Consider the following 16,590-nt stretch of genomic DNA (forward strand, 5'->3'; position numbering starts at 1 on the left):
GCACTTTTCCACTACCCTTATTTCTGGCATTTTCCAGCTATTTCGGAGCTATTTCTCATCATTCCATCTCATTTTAAACATATTTAACGAGGTCATCTATTAGTGATACTTGACAAGGAGGAGGCGGAGAATTCCTGTATCTAGTGGCTTGTAGGTTAATTCAAGGTAAATTGGCGATTAAATGTACACAGAGAGCTTTATTTATTAGAGTATATTTGTTAAAGTCAGCAATAATAATAATTGGTATATGACATGACCAGTCAAAGGAACAAGTTTGAAATGAGTTAATGTTTAAAAAAGAGATAACATTTATAGGTGTAGTGTAAGAAATGTACAATAGTTATCTACCGTGTGAATGGTAAAAGTGTGTGTCTTGGTGCAAGGGTGAGAGCAGGAATTAAAGCCTATCAGTGTAATCTCCTCTAACACACACACACAAACACACACACACACATCTGACATTCCATAGTCCACAGCTAGCACAGTTCTCCTGAAGTGCGAATACACATTGGCATTATGGAGTAATCACCTGTGTCCTAAAGTCACACACACCTTCCAAAGTTCCTTTGTTCAAACCCGAGAACATCAGTATGGACAAAATCCACATTCCCAAGAAGAAAATCGTCATTGTAAGTTTTTGTATTTTGTTGTACCATAAGATTGGGATGAGTCCAGTTTTGAGTTAAAATTCACAGCAGACTCAGTTTCCAGAGTTCATTCAGTTACAGATCTACAGGATACGTGTCTGTAACTTACCTACTAGAGCTCGTTTAGCCCTGTATATTTCATAGCTACAAAGGTAATGATTTCTTACAAAACAGACAGAGCAATTCACAAGGGTTTAGAAAAACTAATTGTCTAAGTATTGTAGATAACTAGTAGTCTTGCACTAATTGTCTGTGGTGAATCAAGATTGAAGTGCAAGTTAATTGTCTTTCTAGAAACAAGTAAATTTTCTCATATTTCTCTGGAAGAAGTTTAGCGCTTGCAGCTGGTGCACTGTAACTTCTGTATGCTGTAGCTGAGACCCCAGACAAAACGTGTGCAACAAAACATGAATACACTGTACCTCCTAGGGAACAAGCCTACAGTGAATGAAAATATCTGTTTTACATTTTTGTAGCATTATGTGAAATTGTCTCAAATTAGATATTAGAATCAAAATAAGCTTGTAATATGTCATTGGAAGGATAAATCCACTTGGACTTAATACAGAACACGATGCCACAATATACTCAGCCTCGAAGAAGAAACCAGGAAACAAACAAAACCAAAACAAGAGGGGTTGCTGTGGGGACTGAGACAGAAAGTGTTAAAATAATGTAGCATTACAGTCCTGGAGTCAGTGTAAATGAGACATTGGAGTGCTAAATCTAAAAGAACAATGGAAAAGAAAATTTAATTATTGTATCCTTTGTTGTAGAAATATAGTGGCAGTTCTATGTGTATTGATTATAGCGACACATCTAATAAACTTTATACTCAATGACATTTCATCAAAAATACTGTCAGGTCACTGTACAATCACATATTCAATGTTGGGTCAGCATTTAATCAAACATTAGTATTCAGTCATGCATGAGTATTTAATCATGGGTCGGAATTCAATCATGCATTAATATTTAATCATGGGTCCAGTATTCAATCATGCATTAATATTTAGAAATGTTGTGTGTGTTTTTTATATCTTGGGCTTCCTTTCATATGTTTGGTAAATACCTTGTTGGCATCAAGGTGATGTCTGATTGTTGGTTTGGAGGCTCTGAAGTGATATCTGATTGGAGATGTGCAGGCTCTGAGGTGATCTCAGATTATAGGTTTGGGCTATGATGTGGTCTCTGATTATGGATTTGGAGACTGAGGTGATGTCTAATTATGGGTTTGGATACTCTGAGGTGGTATCTGATTATAGGTTTGGCTACTCAGAGGTTGTGTCTGATTGTAGATTTAGAGGATCTGAAATGGAGTCTGATTATAGGTTTGGCTACTCAGAGGTTGTGTCTGATTGTAGATTTGGAGGCTCTGTCAGCCTAAAATGCAATCATTGCCAATTTCTCAAATGTGATATTTGGATAGATTTTCATTACATGAGCCAAGCTCTTTACTTATGGAGAAATCCACATTCATGCTTCAGTTATCGCCCTAAAACTATAGTTGGGCATTTTTAGGTGAATATTTTAATGGACATTGCCTATTTTATAGAAGCCAAAATGTGTGACTGACTTAAACTGCATATTCTGCAATTTTGCATTAAACTGCATTTCCTCCATATTGTTAGACAACTAAAGCTTGTCATATGTACGTCCCAATGAAACAGCGACTGGTGCCTGATCCTTAAGAGTTGATTGATACTTACATTAAGTCAAAAAAGGCAAATATATAAAATAATGAGTTCATAAGAATTTCTTGGTAACATATATTGACACATTAGAGTGCCAGCTATTATGAAAATATCATTGTAGGTGCATTTTCAGTCTAAGCACATAGACCACTATGTTCTTGTTGTTAACATATTCATTTTCAACTCAGACCCACACAGCCATTCTCTTTCTGGGTATTCCCATAGCCCAGACTTCATTTACTGCTTCCTGATTTAATCAGCATTCTCTATTTTTCATGTCTGAGGGTCCTTCTACTCTGCACAAGTACTTATAAGAGTTAACCCCACTGTGTCCAGGCCATGAATGTTTATGGTAACTTATGTAAGAGAGTTATATAAGCACTGACTGTACCAAGCATATTCAACCATTGAATAACACAAGCTGTTAGCTTAAAACCATGAATTCAAAAAACGTGCGTGTATGTGTGTGTAGTTGTAATATGGAAACACATCACAAAGAAAGTAATAGAATTCTTTCTATCTTTGTCTCTGTCTCTGTCTCTGTCTCTGTCTCTCTCTCTCTCTCTCTCTCTCTCTCTCTCTCTCTCTCCCTCTGTGGTGGGGGTGGGGGTGGGGGTGGGGGTTTGAATGAATGCACAGATAGGCATCTTGGCTGTGTGTGTGGTCACCATCATATTAGGACTGGGTCTTGGCCTTGGCCTTCAACTGGAAAACTGTAGAAACAAAGGTAAATAAGATATCAGTGAACAATTATAGCAATATAACAGTTATATATAAACAAAGTTAAATAAGACCTGTTATGTATATAAGTGGACTATTATATTTATCATAATACAGAAGCACATAATTATACTACTGAACTAATGTAGTATAACTGCATTTATAAATAAGTTACTTAAAATAAGACCTCTAGTATGTTTATTGTATTATTAATTCTATCAAAGTCAATTAAATGATCTTAATCTCTCTCAGTGCCCCCAGCATCAGTGTCCTGCCGGAATCGCTGCTATGAGCCATATGATTCTGAGACTCCAGGCTGTCGCTGTGATGAGCAGTGTGTTACTAATAGCAACTGCTGCTATGACTTCCAGGACATCTGCCTTCAGCCAAGTCAGTACTTAAGACACTGATAAGACGCAAAAACAAGAACAAAAAAACCCTGTCCATGAGGCAGCACCCATGATGCCCTGAACACATTCTCATGTACGCTGAGCACCCATGATGCCCTGAACACATTCTCATGTATGCTGAGCACCCATGATGCCCTGAACACATTATCATGTATGCTGAGCACCCATGATGCCCTGAACACATTCTCATGTACGCTGAGCACCCATGATGCCCTGAACACATTCTCATGTATGCTGAGCATCCATGATGCCCTGAACACATTCTCATGTATGCTGAGCACCCATGATGCCCTGAACACATTCTCATGTACGCTGAGCACCCATGATGCCCTGAACACATTCTCATGTATGCTGAGCACCCATGATGCCCTGAACACATTCTCATGTATGCTGAGCACCCATGATGCCCTGAACACATTCTCATGTAATGCTGAGCACCCATGATGCCCTGAACACATTCTCATGTACGCTGAGCACCCATGATGCCCTGAACACATTCTCATGTATCCTGAGCACCCATGATGCCCTGAACACATTCTCATGTACGCTGAGCACCCATGATGCCCTGAACACATTCTCATGTATGCTGAGCACCCATGATGCCCTGAACACATTCTCATGTATGCTGAGCACCCATGATGCCCTGAACACATTCTCATGTATGCTGAGCACCCATGATGCCCTGAACACATTCTCATGTATGCTGAGCACCCATGATGCCCTGAACACATTCTCATGTATCCTGAGCACCCATGATGCCCTGAACACATTCTCATGTATGCTGAGCACCCATGATGCCCTGAACACATTCTCATGTATGCTGAGCACCCATGATGCCCTGAACACATTCTCATGTATGCTGAGCACCCATGATGCCCTGAACACATTCTCATGTATGCTGAGCACCCATGATGCCCTGAACACATTCTCATGTACGCTGAGCACGTTGTAACGCAGCGTATGCTGTGGAGTGAGGAGGCAGACACAAACGCTGAGAAGCGCGAGATTTAATAAAGGGAATTCCAAACTCAGGGTCAAACAGGAAGGCAGTAGTCAAATCCGATTAGGAGTCAGAGCATGAAACATGGAGAGGCATAACTGAACACAGAGTACAACAAGGGACTAAGGCACTGAACTGTATACTTAAACAAAACACAGGTAGAACACATAGACACACTAGACAACCAGGATACAGAAATACAGGGTGACTGGGCAGCAAAACGAGAAGTATTCTCAGACCAGGAGTCACAGAACAATGAACAAAACAACCGACAACGGTCTAGGGAAACACAATGATATGAATACACAGAACTAAACTAGACACAGGTGAAGACAATGAAGACATGGGCGTGGCAGACAAAGGGAAACTATGGAGACAGACACGGAACAACACAGACACGAGGAGCAGGGAACCGAAGTGACAGCTGGGGGGGGGGGGGGGGGGCAAAATCTATGATTTTTTAAAGGAGGAAATTAAAATTCATTTAAATATTTATTATTATTATTATTATTATTATTATTTAAATTATAAACTGTGTACATTGTTTTGGAAAACAAATCATACATGGGCCATGGGCCAGTGTGGTGAACTGTAGCCATGAGGGGATACATAGATTCTGGTAGGCTGGGCTGGTCCATGTTAGTTCAGTGGGTATCAGGGCCCTAAAAAAAATCAAAGAAACACCTTGGGAATATAGCGGTATGTGTGTGTGTGTGTGTGTGTGTGTGTGTGTGTGTGTGTGTGTGTGTGTGTGTGTGTGTGTGTGTGTGTGTGTGTAGCTGAGAGTTGGGACTGCAATCCACTGAGGTGTGGGGAGAAGCGTGTTAGTGGCAGTAAGTGCCACTGCTCTGAGGACTGTCTGCATGCTGGAGACTGTTGCACTAACTATAACATCGTCTGCAATGGTGAGATGACATACACTCACTACATCCATCACACAAGCATATACAGGCATGGGTACTCTTATACCAATACACACTCTCACGAACCTGCATGTAAATCAGTCACAAATGAGCTTTCCCACAGACATCCGCACAGACTCATGTAAAACTCCCACACACCCACTCACACTGTGACACACAACCACACTGCTATCAACACAACCAAAGTCATCTACAGTTCCTCACATCTACACACAAACATAACACGGGCACGCATGCACGCACACACACACACACACACACACACACACACACAAACACGCACATTTTTCATAAAGCACCATGTGTTTATCTCCCTTAGGAGTGACACCATGGGTTCAAGATAAATGTGTGAACTTGAGCAGCCCAAAATGCCCAGCCAAGTATCATTCTTTTCAACTTCATACACACAATTTATTCTATTCTATTCTATTCTGTTCTATTCTAATCTATTCTATTCTAATCTGTTCTATTCTATTCTATTCTATTCTATTCTGTTCTATTCTAATCTATTCTATTCTATTCTAATCTGTTCTATTCTAATCTATTCTATTCTGTTCTATTCTAATCTATTCTATTCTAATCTGTTCTATTCTAATCTATTCTATTCTAATCTGTTCTATTCTAATCTATTCTATTCTAATCTGTTCTATTCTAATCTGTTCTATTCTAATCTGTTCTATTCTGTTCCATGCAGTCACTTGGTTCTGCTCTTTCACCACCAGTTTTAAGAAGCAGCCTTTACTGCTGATCTCTCTGGATGGACTGAGAGCGGAATATCAGTACACATGGCGCGCCCTCATACCAGTGCTGGACAAGCTACGTATGTACATACATGAGGCCTCATATCTACAAATATACACAAACAAACATCCAGACATCCTAAATAGAGCTAAATAGAGACCATGAGAGGAAAGTCAGCACAAGACTGGTCAGGCCTGCTGCAAGGCCCCTAAACCTGGGGCAGGGAAGTACTGTATTAACATGGAAGTTCTGTGCTTTGGTCTCTTTAGGAAAGTGTGGGACTTCCTCCACCTTCATGCAGCCTGTGTTCCCCAGTAAAACCTTCCCTAACCACTATTCCATTGTAACGGTCAGTTCTTTATGAGTGTGTCTGTGTGTGTGTGTGTGTGTGTGTGTGTGTGTGTGTGTGTGTGTGTGTGTGTGTGTGTCTTAGTCAACCCTTCTGCTGAACAGTAGATGCTTCATTGCTGCACTGAGACATTAGGCAGAGTTCCCCCCATTAAGACCGGACTATGCGTGTTATGTCCAAAGTAAATCCCCACATGACTGTGTGCATGACTGTGTGCATGACTGTGTGCATGACTGTGTGCATGGCTGTGTGATTGAGGTGACTCTTTGTTGCCAGCAGATTTACAGATCACATTTGAGGAGAGCTGTTTGTTATTTGCACTCATGACATGCTGGTAAACAAAGTTCACAAGCACAGTTAGGAATTCTCTAATGGAAAAGTGTTTGCAAAAGTAGTCACTATAATGTTGTTATGTTTAATGTTGTTAATAATGTGTGTTGAATGGTGTATTGAAGCTTGTAGCTGAACTTGTGTCTGTGTGTAGGGTCTGTACACTGAGTCCCATGGTTTGGTGGATAACAACATGTATGATCCTATATTTGATGCCTCATTTAGTCTGTCCAACAATGAGAAAGACAACCCCAGATGGTATCTAGGACAGCCGGTAAGCATTTCACACACACACGCACATAGACAACGAACACATGCAGAAACACATAAATATTTGGAAGTTGAGATTTAGGAGACAAAAGAAAATGAGCATAATGTAGAATTTGTGACAGAAACACTGTCATGCCTAGTTGATGTTTCTGTCCTCTTTCAGTATGTTGTTTCCTGGTTTTTAACTGAGGAGTTCAACTTCATAACCTTTTGGTTTCTGCACCACACAGATTTGGCACACAGCAAGCTATCAGGGTCTACGAACAGGAACCTTCTTCTGGCCAGGATCAGATGTGGAAATAAATGGAACATTTCCTCATCTGTATGAGAGATATAATGGGTATGCATCAGGGGCGGCCTGGCATACATTACTACCGAGGATTTCCCCGGTGGGCCGATGGGTTAGTGGGCTGCCGGTGGTTTAACTCAGCCCATGCATGATGTATATAAATACAGGTGATGAGTTTGTGTGTTCTGACATTCCTGTTTCTCTGGAAACCTTGTGAATGTCTGTATGCACCCCTCAAAAAACTGGCATAACAGCCAGTGTAATGTGTGCTGAATCCTAACACATTCAACATCATGAAGTATCGATAAGGTGAATTTTATGTACAGAGTAATGCGAAAGCCGTTTTCAAATTTCCTCTGACTGTCTGGGAGAGCAAAAAGCACCTGTCACATCCACCCCTGACTCCCCTGGCTGCCTGTGTCGGTGTGCGTGTGTGTTTGTAGGTGTGGTTGGGTGTGTGTGTGTGTTCATTCATTGCACATGTCTTGTTGCCGTTATGTGTTGCACTTGTTTCTCATTTATGTCTTTAATGTATTTAATGTGTCCATGTTGTGTTTTTTGCTCATCTTTGTTCTAGCACAGTCCCTGCATGTCTGTCAAAGTCTTGCTGTTGTTACGCCTCTATATGCGCTGTCTGAATAAACATATTAACTGTAAATGTTAATGCCTTCTGTGTTCTACCATCTCATCATTACAGCACCTTTCTATAAAAACAGATTAATTTATTGATCACATATACAAATTGAGGCCATCATTGGTCATATAAAATATATAATTATTTGTGTATATATGTGTGTGTATTACAGAACAGTTCCTTTTGAGCAGAGAGTATTCACTGTACTCAAGTGGTTACAGTTGCCTGATGATCAACGGTAAATCTTCAATACTGCCTTTTTTACATATTTACTACTCAATTATTTGAGTTATAAAATAACATGTCTGTTTAATACCAAAACCTGGCCAAACTTCTACAGTCTCTAACTTTGATGAACAACATAAATATGAAAATTGCCACTCTCATTAACATAATGTTAAAGTTTGGGGATCTCATGTGTTTATGGAGATTCATTTGTTCTATAGGGTAAGTTCACATGGTCCTTTGGTTTGGTTTGGGTTTTTCGTGATGAAGTGATAACTTTAAAGGAACAAGCTGGTATTCATTATGATATGTGAATTTCCTTCAGGATCAGTAAAATATATTCAATTCAATTCAATGTGGTGAACTTGTTTAAAATGTGGTGTTTGTTTTTGCTTGTTTCTTTTTGCAGACCAGATTTTTACACTCTGTATTTGGAAGAACCAGATAAATCTGGCCACAGCTTTGGACCAGTCAGTGGAGGGGTAAGAAAGTCACTGTGCAGTGCAAACACAGCAGGATCCAGTTATGAGCAGGAAACAAATCTCCTGGGTGTAATTCAAAGACACTGAAAGGGCAGGGCAGATCTCCCAGAATGTGGCACGTTTAGCAAGGTGGTTCCAATTCAGGATGAAGACAGGAACGCTAGGTGTGTTTTTCTGAGAGAAATACACGTCTGTGAGCAAGTGGACAGTTTTATTTATTAGAGCACCTAACCATAAGGTTCTGTGAACACCAGACAACCAGAGCTGAGGACCCATCACATATGTTGGGTCTTACTGAGGTGGGGACATCTTCTCTGGGGTGCCTGCAGGATGACCAGGGGCCATCTTCCCTCTGGTTCCTGTTCATTATTTCTCACTGTATGGAAGCAGCGCTTGAAAATGAAGTGTGAGGTCAGCTGAATTGTCCTTGTTTTGTGATATTACGGTGCGATATTGTGGTGTGATATTATACTGGTTGGAGAACATGGCCCAGGGGTCTTGGCAGAGGTTTAGACACTGTTTCCTATTGATGTATTCTAAATTGCTTGTTGTCAGCAGTGCCCTGAAGCCAGTGATCCTCTCTTCAAAGGCATCTTATAAATAGAGAAATAATAATTTAATAAATAAACAGTTTAGCTCATAGTTTTACACACCACAGGGTGTATCTGAGCATACAAATTGCAAAGATGGTATCTTTCTAGCCAGCAAACTCTCAAGCTTCTGTCTCCATGATGAGGAGGCCTGAATGGTCACAGTGCTTCAGTATGTCGCAAGTTTCAGCACCGTAAAGGAGTGCAGTAACATTTCTGTAAAAAGCCCTGGCTGCAGAATCATTCTGGAGCAGTCTGGCCTTTAAAAATAAACACAAGGCAGGCATGTTGTATGAATCACTGTAAGAGAAATATGTAGGGTTGAGTTTAGCCAGCCAGAGGAACCCTTAAACTACAAGTTTCTTGGGGGAACAGAAAATGAAAGAGGAGATGAAGTCAGTGTAAATACCACCAGTGGTGAATGTAATGAGTAAGCCCTAGTAAGTAGGACAGAGAAGATTGTGGCTGAAGGACTTTGCATTCCTTCTTGAGGTGCCTGGATTTTCCAGATCACAGACACAGTCCCTTCCTTTGATGACGGCACTTTTCCAGGAGGGAGAGCTAGGCTCTTCTGATCTCCATGGGTTATAATTCTCCTGAACGGGGTTTGAATGGACATTGGACAGCGGGAGGCATTGTAACGATAAGCAGACACACTGCAGGTGGTTATAAGCAGCTGGATGTGTTGACGCAGGCTCGGGTTTGCACCAAGGCATGTCTGTTTGCATCGGGGCATGTCCTTTTGCTTTGAAGCCTCTGAAGGCAATTGCCACCCCCAACATAGCCCTTGCCACCCCTACTGCCACCCCACTGTAAATGGGCATTTTAAAAGAAAAAAATTGTTTCCTTTTGTTCATCATTTGTATATGGACCCCTCTGATAAAGCCTTGCTCACCCTTTGGCCACCCCTAGCTTCGCCACTGCTCTGCAGATGCACTTGGGATGATACACTAGAAAAACAAAGCACAGTAGGAAATGCTTGGATTGACTCTGCTAGGTTGGGCCCACAAGGCATTCAGTTGAAACCCCTCCTGTTCACATTATTAAGTTGAACTTTTCTTACCTATACTGCCATTCCCATACCCATACTGCCATACCCATACCCATACCCATACTGCCATACCCATACTGCCATTCCCATACCCATACTGCCATTCCCATACCCATACTGCCATACCCATACCCATACCCATACTGCCATACCCATACTGCCATTCCCATACCCATACTGCCATACCCATACCCATACCCATACTGCCATACCCATACTGCCATTCCCATACCCATACTGCCATTCACATACCCATACTGCCATACCCATACCCATACTGCCATTCCCATACCCATACTGCCATTCACATACCCATACTGCCATACCCATACCCATACTGCCATACCCATGATCCCACACGTGCCAGCCCACACATGCCAGCTCTGTCTTCTGTGCTGGTATTAGTGCCACCTGATGGGGCACATGTCCTACTGCTATGGACAAGAGTGTCTGCCAAACGTTGCAGGCGCTCACAGCCATCTGTTTCTGTTTTTGTGAGTTTAATAAACACTTGCACTTTTTCACTTTAAGCATTCAGTGTTTCACAGTTAACTCGTAATGAACAGTGCAGTTCATAGTGCATCGGATTTAATATATGTATGCTTGAAGAGCTTTTTATGGCAGTACATATTCTAAAATGGGATTTTAGTGTTTGTGAAATTAAAGAAGACATTTTTTCTTTTTCTTTAAGTAAAGTATAAAGCAAAACAAAAACAGTTCAAAGTAAAACCAAAAACAATGTCAGTGCCTTAAGCATTACACACTGTACAGTTACAAGATCTTATAAATTACACTTCAGAAATAAATACTCATTTTGCACTGTTTGGTTAGATAGATTTTTGCTTTGCTTTGATTCAGTTGATAAGTGCAATTCAAGGTGTGGACAAGGTGATGGGACAGCTGATGAACGGACTGAAACAACTCAACCTCCATGAGTGCATCAACATCATTGTTGTGGCTGATCATGGTGAGCTGGACATCTCTCTCTCACACACACTCACACACACATAAACACACTCTATACACTATTCACTATAATGTTGTGAGTGTGTGTATAGTTTCTGTATAAATAATTTATCTCTCTCTTTCATATATACATATAAAAACAATTCAAAATAGTATAAAGTATAAAATAAGGAGAGAGAGGAAGAGAGAGGTAGATCAATTAGATTTAGTCTTGTCAAGTATGGCAACTTTCTCATGGTTGTGATGTATCACAGATATACAGCAGTCAACTCACGTAAGCTCATGTGTTAATCTGAGTCAGAGTTAAGCAGACACAAACAGTGGAATCATTATTTTTCTTCCTGCTGTCCTGTTTGGAGTAAGAGACACAATATCTGAGATAACAAAACAGATTCATGGAGAAAGTGAGGGGGTCGAGGATATGTGAGGATATGAGACAGGATAGCATCATCAGTGAAGATTAGAGACTGGCTGGCAGAACACGGTAACCACATCACCGCATCACCAGAAGTGGAAACTCCGTGTTACATAGCATACATGTGATCACATCACACTGAGCAACGTGCCCAAAACTCATGAATAGTCATGTGGAAAATGTTGCTCATATTCAAAAGTGAACCACACACACACTCTCCTAAGCAAATGTCCACATGCCAGCTGTTTCTTACTCAAAATTTTGACCATGACTTTTAATTTGGCTAGTCATGCGACAAACCTTTGACTTAAATGCATTAACAATGGAATAACTCACACACTAAAACAAACAAAAATAAAAGGTGACACAGGCCAGAAAGTCCAGAAGTCTAGAAACGTCAAAAGTGATAATGCAAGCAATAAAAAAAAAACAAGCACAAAAGCACAGAGCCCATGGTGAGAATAAAACCCCTACATGCATTTCAGTCTCTTCAGACATTCTGATTGAACTTTTATCTAACTTGATGACATTTGATAATAATGCATGCTTATAACAATGTGTTAAAGCTAACGTGTTGCTGAACGCATTAAAAAAGATATGTTTACATGCATGGTACATACATGCATGTGACAGAACATTGATATTCATAATATATTCGGAACTGCAAATAAGTTCAATCATGCAGAATTCTATTACACTTGATTGATTTTTGGTATGTCATTTCTTCAGGAATGTCTATGTCACTTTAAGACTGCACCACTACCGTGTTGTGTTCTGTGACATTTACATTTACATTTAGGGCATTTAGCAGACACTCTTATCCTGAGCGACTCACAAGGTGCTTTGCATCCGTTCTCAGAATCCATCCAAGATAGTATCATAGATATGTCAGAATTCAAGATACCCTTGAGCCAGACTAATATTAAACTACAGTAATCTGTGCCATTACCTAGTATTGCAAACAACAATAGGCTCAATCTTAAACAACAGGAATTTAAAACTGATATCTAATAGTGCAATTTGTGACAGGCAGGGTGAGCGAAACAAAAAGGAAGTGATCACGCCAAGTCTCAGGGAAAATGGATGGTTTAATAGAAAAAGTGCACAAACCAAAACCCGTGACTTGATCCAAATGAAGGAAATAATGACCAGCGGTCAACTGGTACAAAGACAAGACATATATAGACAAACAAACGACCCTCAGGTGAGACAGATCGCGGGCCCCGCCCGCCTGAGGGACGAACACAACAACAGGACAACTGCCGCTGTGTATGGAGGCGACCAGTAGGGGGCCCGCTGTACCGTGACAGACCCCCCCCACCAAGCCACACTCCCCTCCACTGGGTGTGTGGCACACAGCGGCAGCACACAAAACATGAAGGGGCAGGAAGGCAGGGACAAGGCAGGGACACACCCCCTGCAGTCCAGGAGCTGAAACACAAAACACAAAACAGATTATCTCGCCTCCCCGGGCGGGACCCTGGACCGACTGGGCCGTCAACAAGACAAAACCACGCCCCGGTCGGTCACAGGGCCCTCACGCCCTAACTAGCATTCAGCCGCTTAGCCCACAGGTGTGAGGACGAGGAGCTACGGCTCCTTATTGTCCAAGATGCATGTGTGTGCAGGTTACCTCTCTGGGGCGTAGCTACGTCACCTCCTTGACCTACCTCCTCCCGGAGCTGACCCCTGCCTTCTGCTAGGGGTTACCCCAGCCTCCTGGGGAGTCAGCCCCTCCCGGGGCCTCCCATCACGAGGTGGAATCCTCCACCCAACCAAGGAGCGCCAGAGACTGAGGCCCAGAGCACCTCTTTTCCGGCCTGGGGAACAGCCCCAAGGGCCTTCTGGTCACCCCGGGCTGGAGGGAGGATCTCCATCTTCGGCAGGAGCTCTTCAAACCGGAGACCCATAGTCCCCAAACATCTGGGCAAAGAGGCCCAGGTTTCCCTCTCCCCAGCCACCTTTTCTAGCTCTTCTGGGGGGATACTGAGGTGTTCTCAGGACAGCTGAGAAATATAATCTCTCCAGTGTGTCCTGGGTCTTCCCCGGGGTCTCCTCCCAGTTGGACATGCCTGGAACACCTCACCAGGGAGGCGACAGGTGGCATCCGGACGAGATGCCCGAACCACCTCAACTGGCTCCTCTTTACATGGAGGAGCAGCGACTCTACTCTGAGTCTCTCCTGGATGATCATTCTCCGCACCTTTTCTGTAAGGGAGAGCCTGGACACCCTGCAGAGAAAACTCATTTCAGCTGCTTGTATTCAAGGGCCTACAGCTCAAACTGGATCAGTTTGCAGCTGAGTGCGAGACAGCCGGGAGGAGAATCAGCACCTCTAAAACTGAGACCATGGTGCTCAGTGGGACATGGGTGGAGTGCCCTCTCTGAGTCCTTGCCTCAAGTGGATTGCATCCAGTCACTACCCAGAGCTCGTGACCATAGGTAAGAGTCAGGTACAACATCCACAACATTACCCCAACGGTCAGGTACAACATCCTCAACACTGCGGCCGCTGTACCGATCCACCTGCCAATCTCTCATTCTATCCTTCCCTCACTCATGAACAAGAACCAAAGACACTTGAACTCCTCCACTTGGGGCAAGGACTCAGAGAGGGCACTCTACCCATGTCCCACTGAGCACCATGGTCTCAGTTTTAGAGGTGCTGATTCTCCTCCTGATTTCCAAAGAGATCCTTATCCTTATCCCAAAGAGACAGTGTAGATGTCATGAACTGTAGAACAAGGTGCAAGGTGCATAGCTTGTATCATAGCTGTATACATAGCACTCAGCTATGTGTGTGTGTGTGTGTGTGGGTGTGTGTGTGTGTGTGTGTGTGTGTGTGTGTGTGTGTGTGTGTGTGTGTGTGTGTGTGTGTGTGTGTGTGTGTGACGATGCGGAGGAAGCAGACACGACGAAACAGTAAAGGTGAAACATAGAACTTTAATTCTGACACACGTGAAGTTCAAAACCACGGTCACTCACGCAGGCAGGAACTCAAGACAAAGATGAGCACGAGACATTGCGCGAACGCACATTAAATAGGTGAATAACACATTCCCCTGTGATCATGAGACATGGCACAGGTGAGACTAACAAACACGCTCACAAATGACCCACACCCACAGAACTACAAACATGGACATAACTACACGCAGACAACGTAATGACACGCCCACAAGGAGGGGTCCGGAGCTGTCACCATGACAGTGTGTGTAAGTTTATAAGGAATCAGGGCAGTGTTAATAGAATCAACATCGTCATAGTAACAGGAATTATACACATAAATGCAGAATAATTCATTTCTTCAACACAACTAAAACTAAAACTAAAACTTGACAACAACTTGAACTAAAACTTATAGCAATATAAACATATACACATATGTGTGTGTGTGTGTGTGTGTGTGTGTGTGTGTGTGTGTGTGTGTGTGTGTGTGTGTGTGTGTGTGTGTGTGTGTGTGTGTGTGTGTGTGTGTGTGTGTGTGTGTGTGATTGATTTTTGAAGGTATGGAGGAAACCAGCTGTGACAGAAAAGAGAATCTGCAGGACTTGGTTGGTGACGTGTCACAGCTGTATGTGATTGAGGGAGTGTTTGGACGCATTAGAGCCAAGAACAACACCATAAACTGTGAGTATACACACACACAAACACACACACACACACACACACACACACACACACATACACACACACACACACACACACACACACACTGACAGTGCAAGCTGTCAGTCTTGGTCCCTTCTTGATTTTGTAACCCCACCCCTCATTAGTGCATTCATATGTTTCTTGTTTAATGTTTGTATATATGCCTCGTGTTTGTCTTACCATGTTTGCGGGTTATATTGTGTAGTCACGCCGTGCTCCTGGTATCGCATTTCTGCTATGTGGGAAAATGTATTTGGTGTAATTGCATAATATGTCTTTGTGTTCTTTGCATGTGAGTTTTGTTACCTTGTTGGACTGCTCCTGTGTTATGACTATGGACCGTTTACTTGGATTTTAGATTTGCAAATAATAAATCACGCACTAGTGTTACACTGGTATTACATACCTCAAGCATTACACTGTACATGTATTTTTATACTGTACATGTATATTTATACTGTGTAGCTTTAGCAGTTACTTGTGGTTATGCATAATAGTTCATGTTTAAATTAATTTGTGACGTTTTGATTGGATACTTTTTTTTTTGCCTTTTTCATATACCAGTTAATATACAGCAGCTGTTTGCTTATTTCAGTGTTGTATGGGTGTTGGATGAATGAGACTGGGTTTTATTGTGTTTGCAGATGATGCTGCAGGGCTGGTGACCAACATGACGGTATGTGAACCTGGCATCACCCATGTGTGTTTACTGCTAGTGTCTCCACCATGGAAATGCGGACACCTCATTGAGTCAACAGGCTGTGAGGAACAATGGTTCCTCCTAGTGCAGGACCTGGTGCTCTTGTGCAGATCCTGGGGTGAAGGATCAGACCCCACAGATCCTGGGGTGAAGGATCAGACCCCACAGATCTTGGGGTAAAGGATCAGACCTCAAAGCTCACAGTACAGCTTGTTTTTTATCCTGTTCTGAACACACCATTGCTAGTTCAGGAAGGGCGTGGTGAATATTTAATGAGTTGACTTCAATGAACTCATTAAACATGCAAGTGGACCTTCCCACTCATTGAAGACTCTGAAGATATCAGACTCCGAAGATATCAGAAACCAAAGATATCAGAGTCTGAAGAGGATGTTCAAATTGTAATGCAAATCTCTAATGCAAAGCTGTGTGTTCGCCAAATACTCTGCATTTCAGTGTATTGACACCATGTGTGTGTGTGTGTGTGTGTGTGTGTGTGTGTG

General features: G+C 42.3%; 1 protein-coding gene across 2 annotated transcripts in view; it reads left to right on the plus strand.

The window, feature by feature from the left end:
- The first annotated feature begins 285 nt into the window (after positions 1–285).
- The window catches only part of LOC143514617 (venom phosphodiesterase), a 24,150-nt gene continuing 7,845 nt past the window's right edge, over positions 286–16,590 (plus strand). Inside the window, exons 1-14 of one of the 2 annotated variants that reach the window (XM_077006030.1) lie at positions 286–629; positions 2,981–3,068; positions 3,314–3,451; positions 5,251–5,376; positions 5,714–5,774; positions 6,117–6,214; positions 6,405–6,484; positions 6,969–7,088; positions 7,315–7,424; positions 8,180–8,245; positions 8,642–8,714; positions 11,214–11,322; positions 15,244–15,366; positions 16,032–16,063. In XM_077006030.1, the coding sequence (XP_076862145.1) occupies positions 591–629; positions 2,981–3,068; positions 3,314–3,451; positions 5,251–5,376; positions 5,714–5,774; positions 6,117–6,214; positions 6,405–6,484; positions 6,969–7,088; positions 7,315–7,424; positions 8,180–8,245; positions 8,642–8,714; positions 11,214–11,322; positions 15,244–15,366; positions 16,032–16,063 (1,263 nt within the window). In that variant the 5' untranslated portion in view covers positions 286–590. The remainder of the gene's footprint in view (positions 630–2,980; positions 3,069–3,313; positions 3,452–5,250; positions 5,377–5,713; positions 5,775–6,116; positions 6,215–6,404; positions 6,485–6,968; positions 7,089–7,314; positions 7,425–8,179; positions 8,246–8,641; positions 8,715–11,213; positions 11,323–15,243; positions 15,367–16,031; positions 16,064–16,590) is intronic. The other variant, XM_077006031.1, reaches the window with a different exon arrangement.

This window comes from Brachyhypopomus gauderio, chromosome 5 (assembly GCF_052324685.1).
Source record: "Brachyhypopomus gauderio isolate BG-103 chromosome 5, BGAUD_0.2, whole genome shotgun sequence".
Taxonomy (NCBI): Eukaryota; Metazoa; Chordata; class Actinopteri; order Gymnotiformes; family Hypopomidae; genus Brachyhypopomus; species Brachyhypopomus gauderio.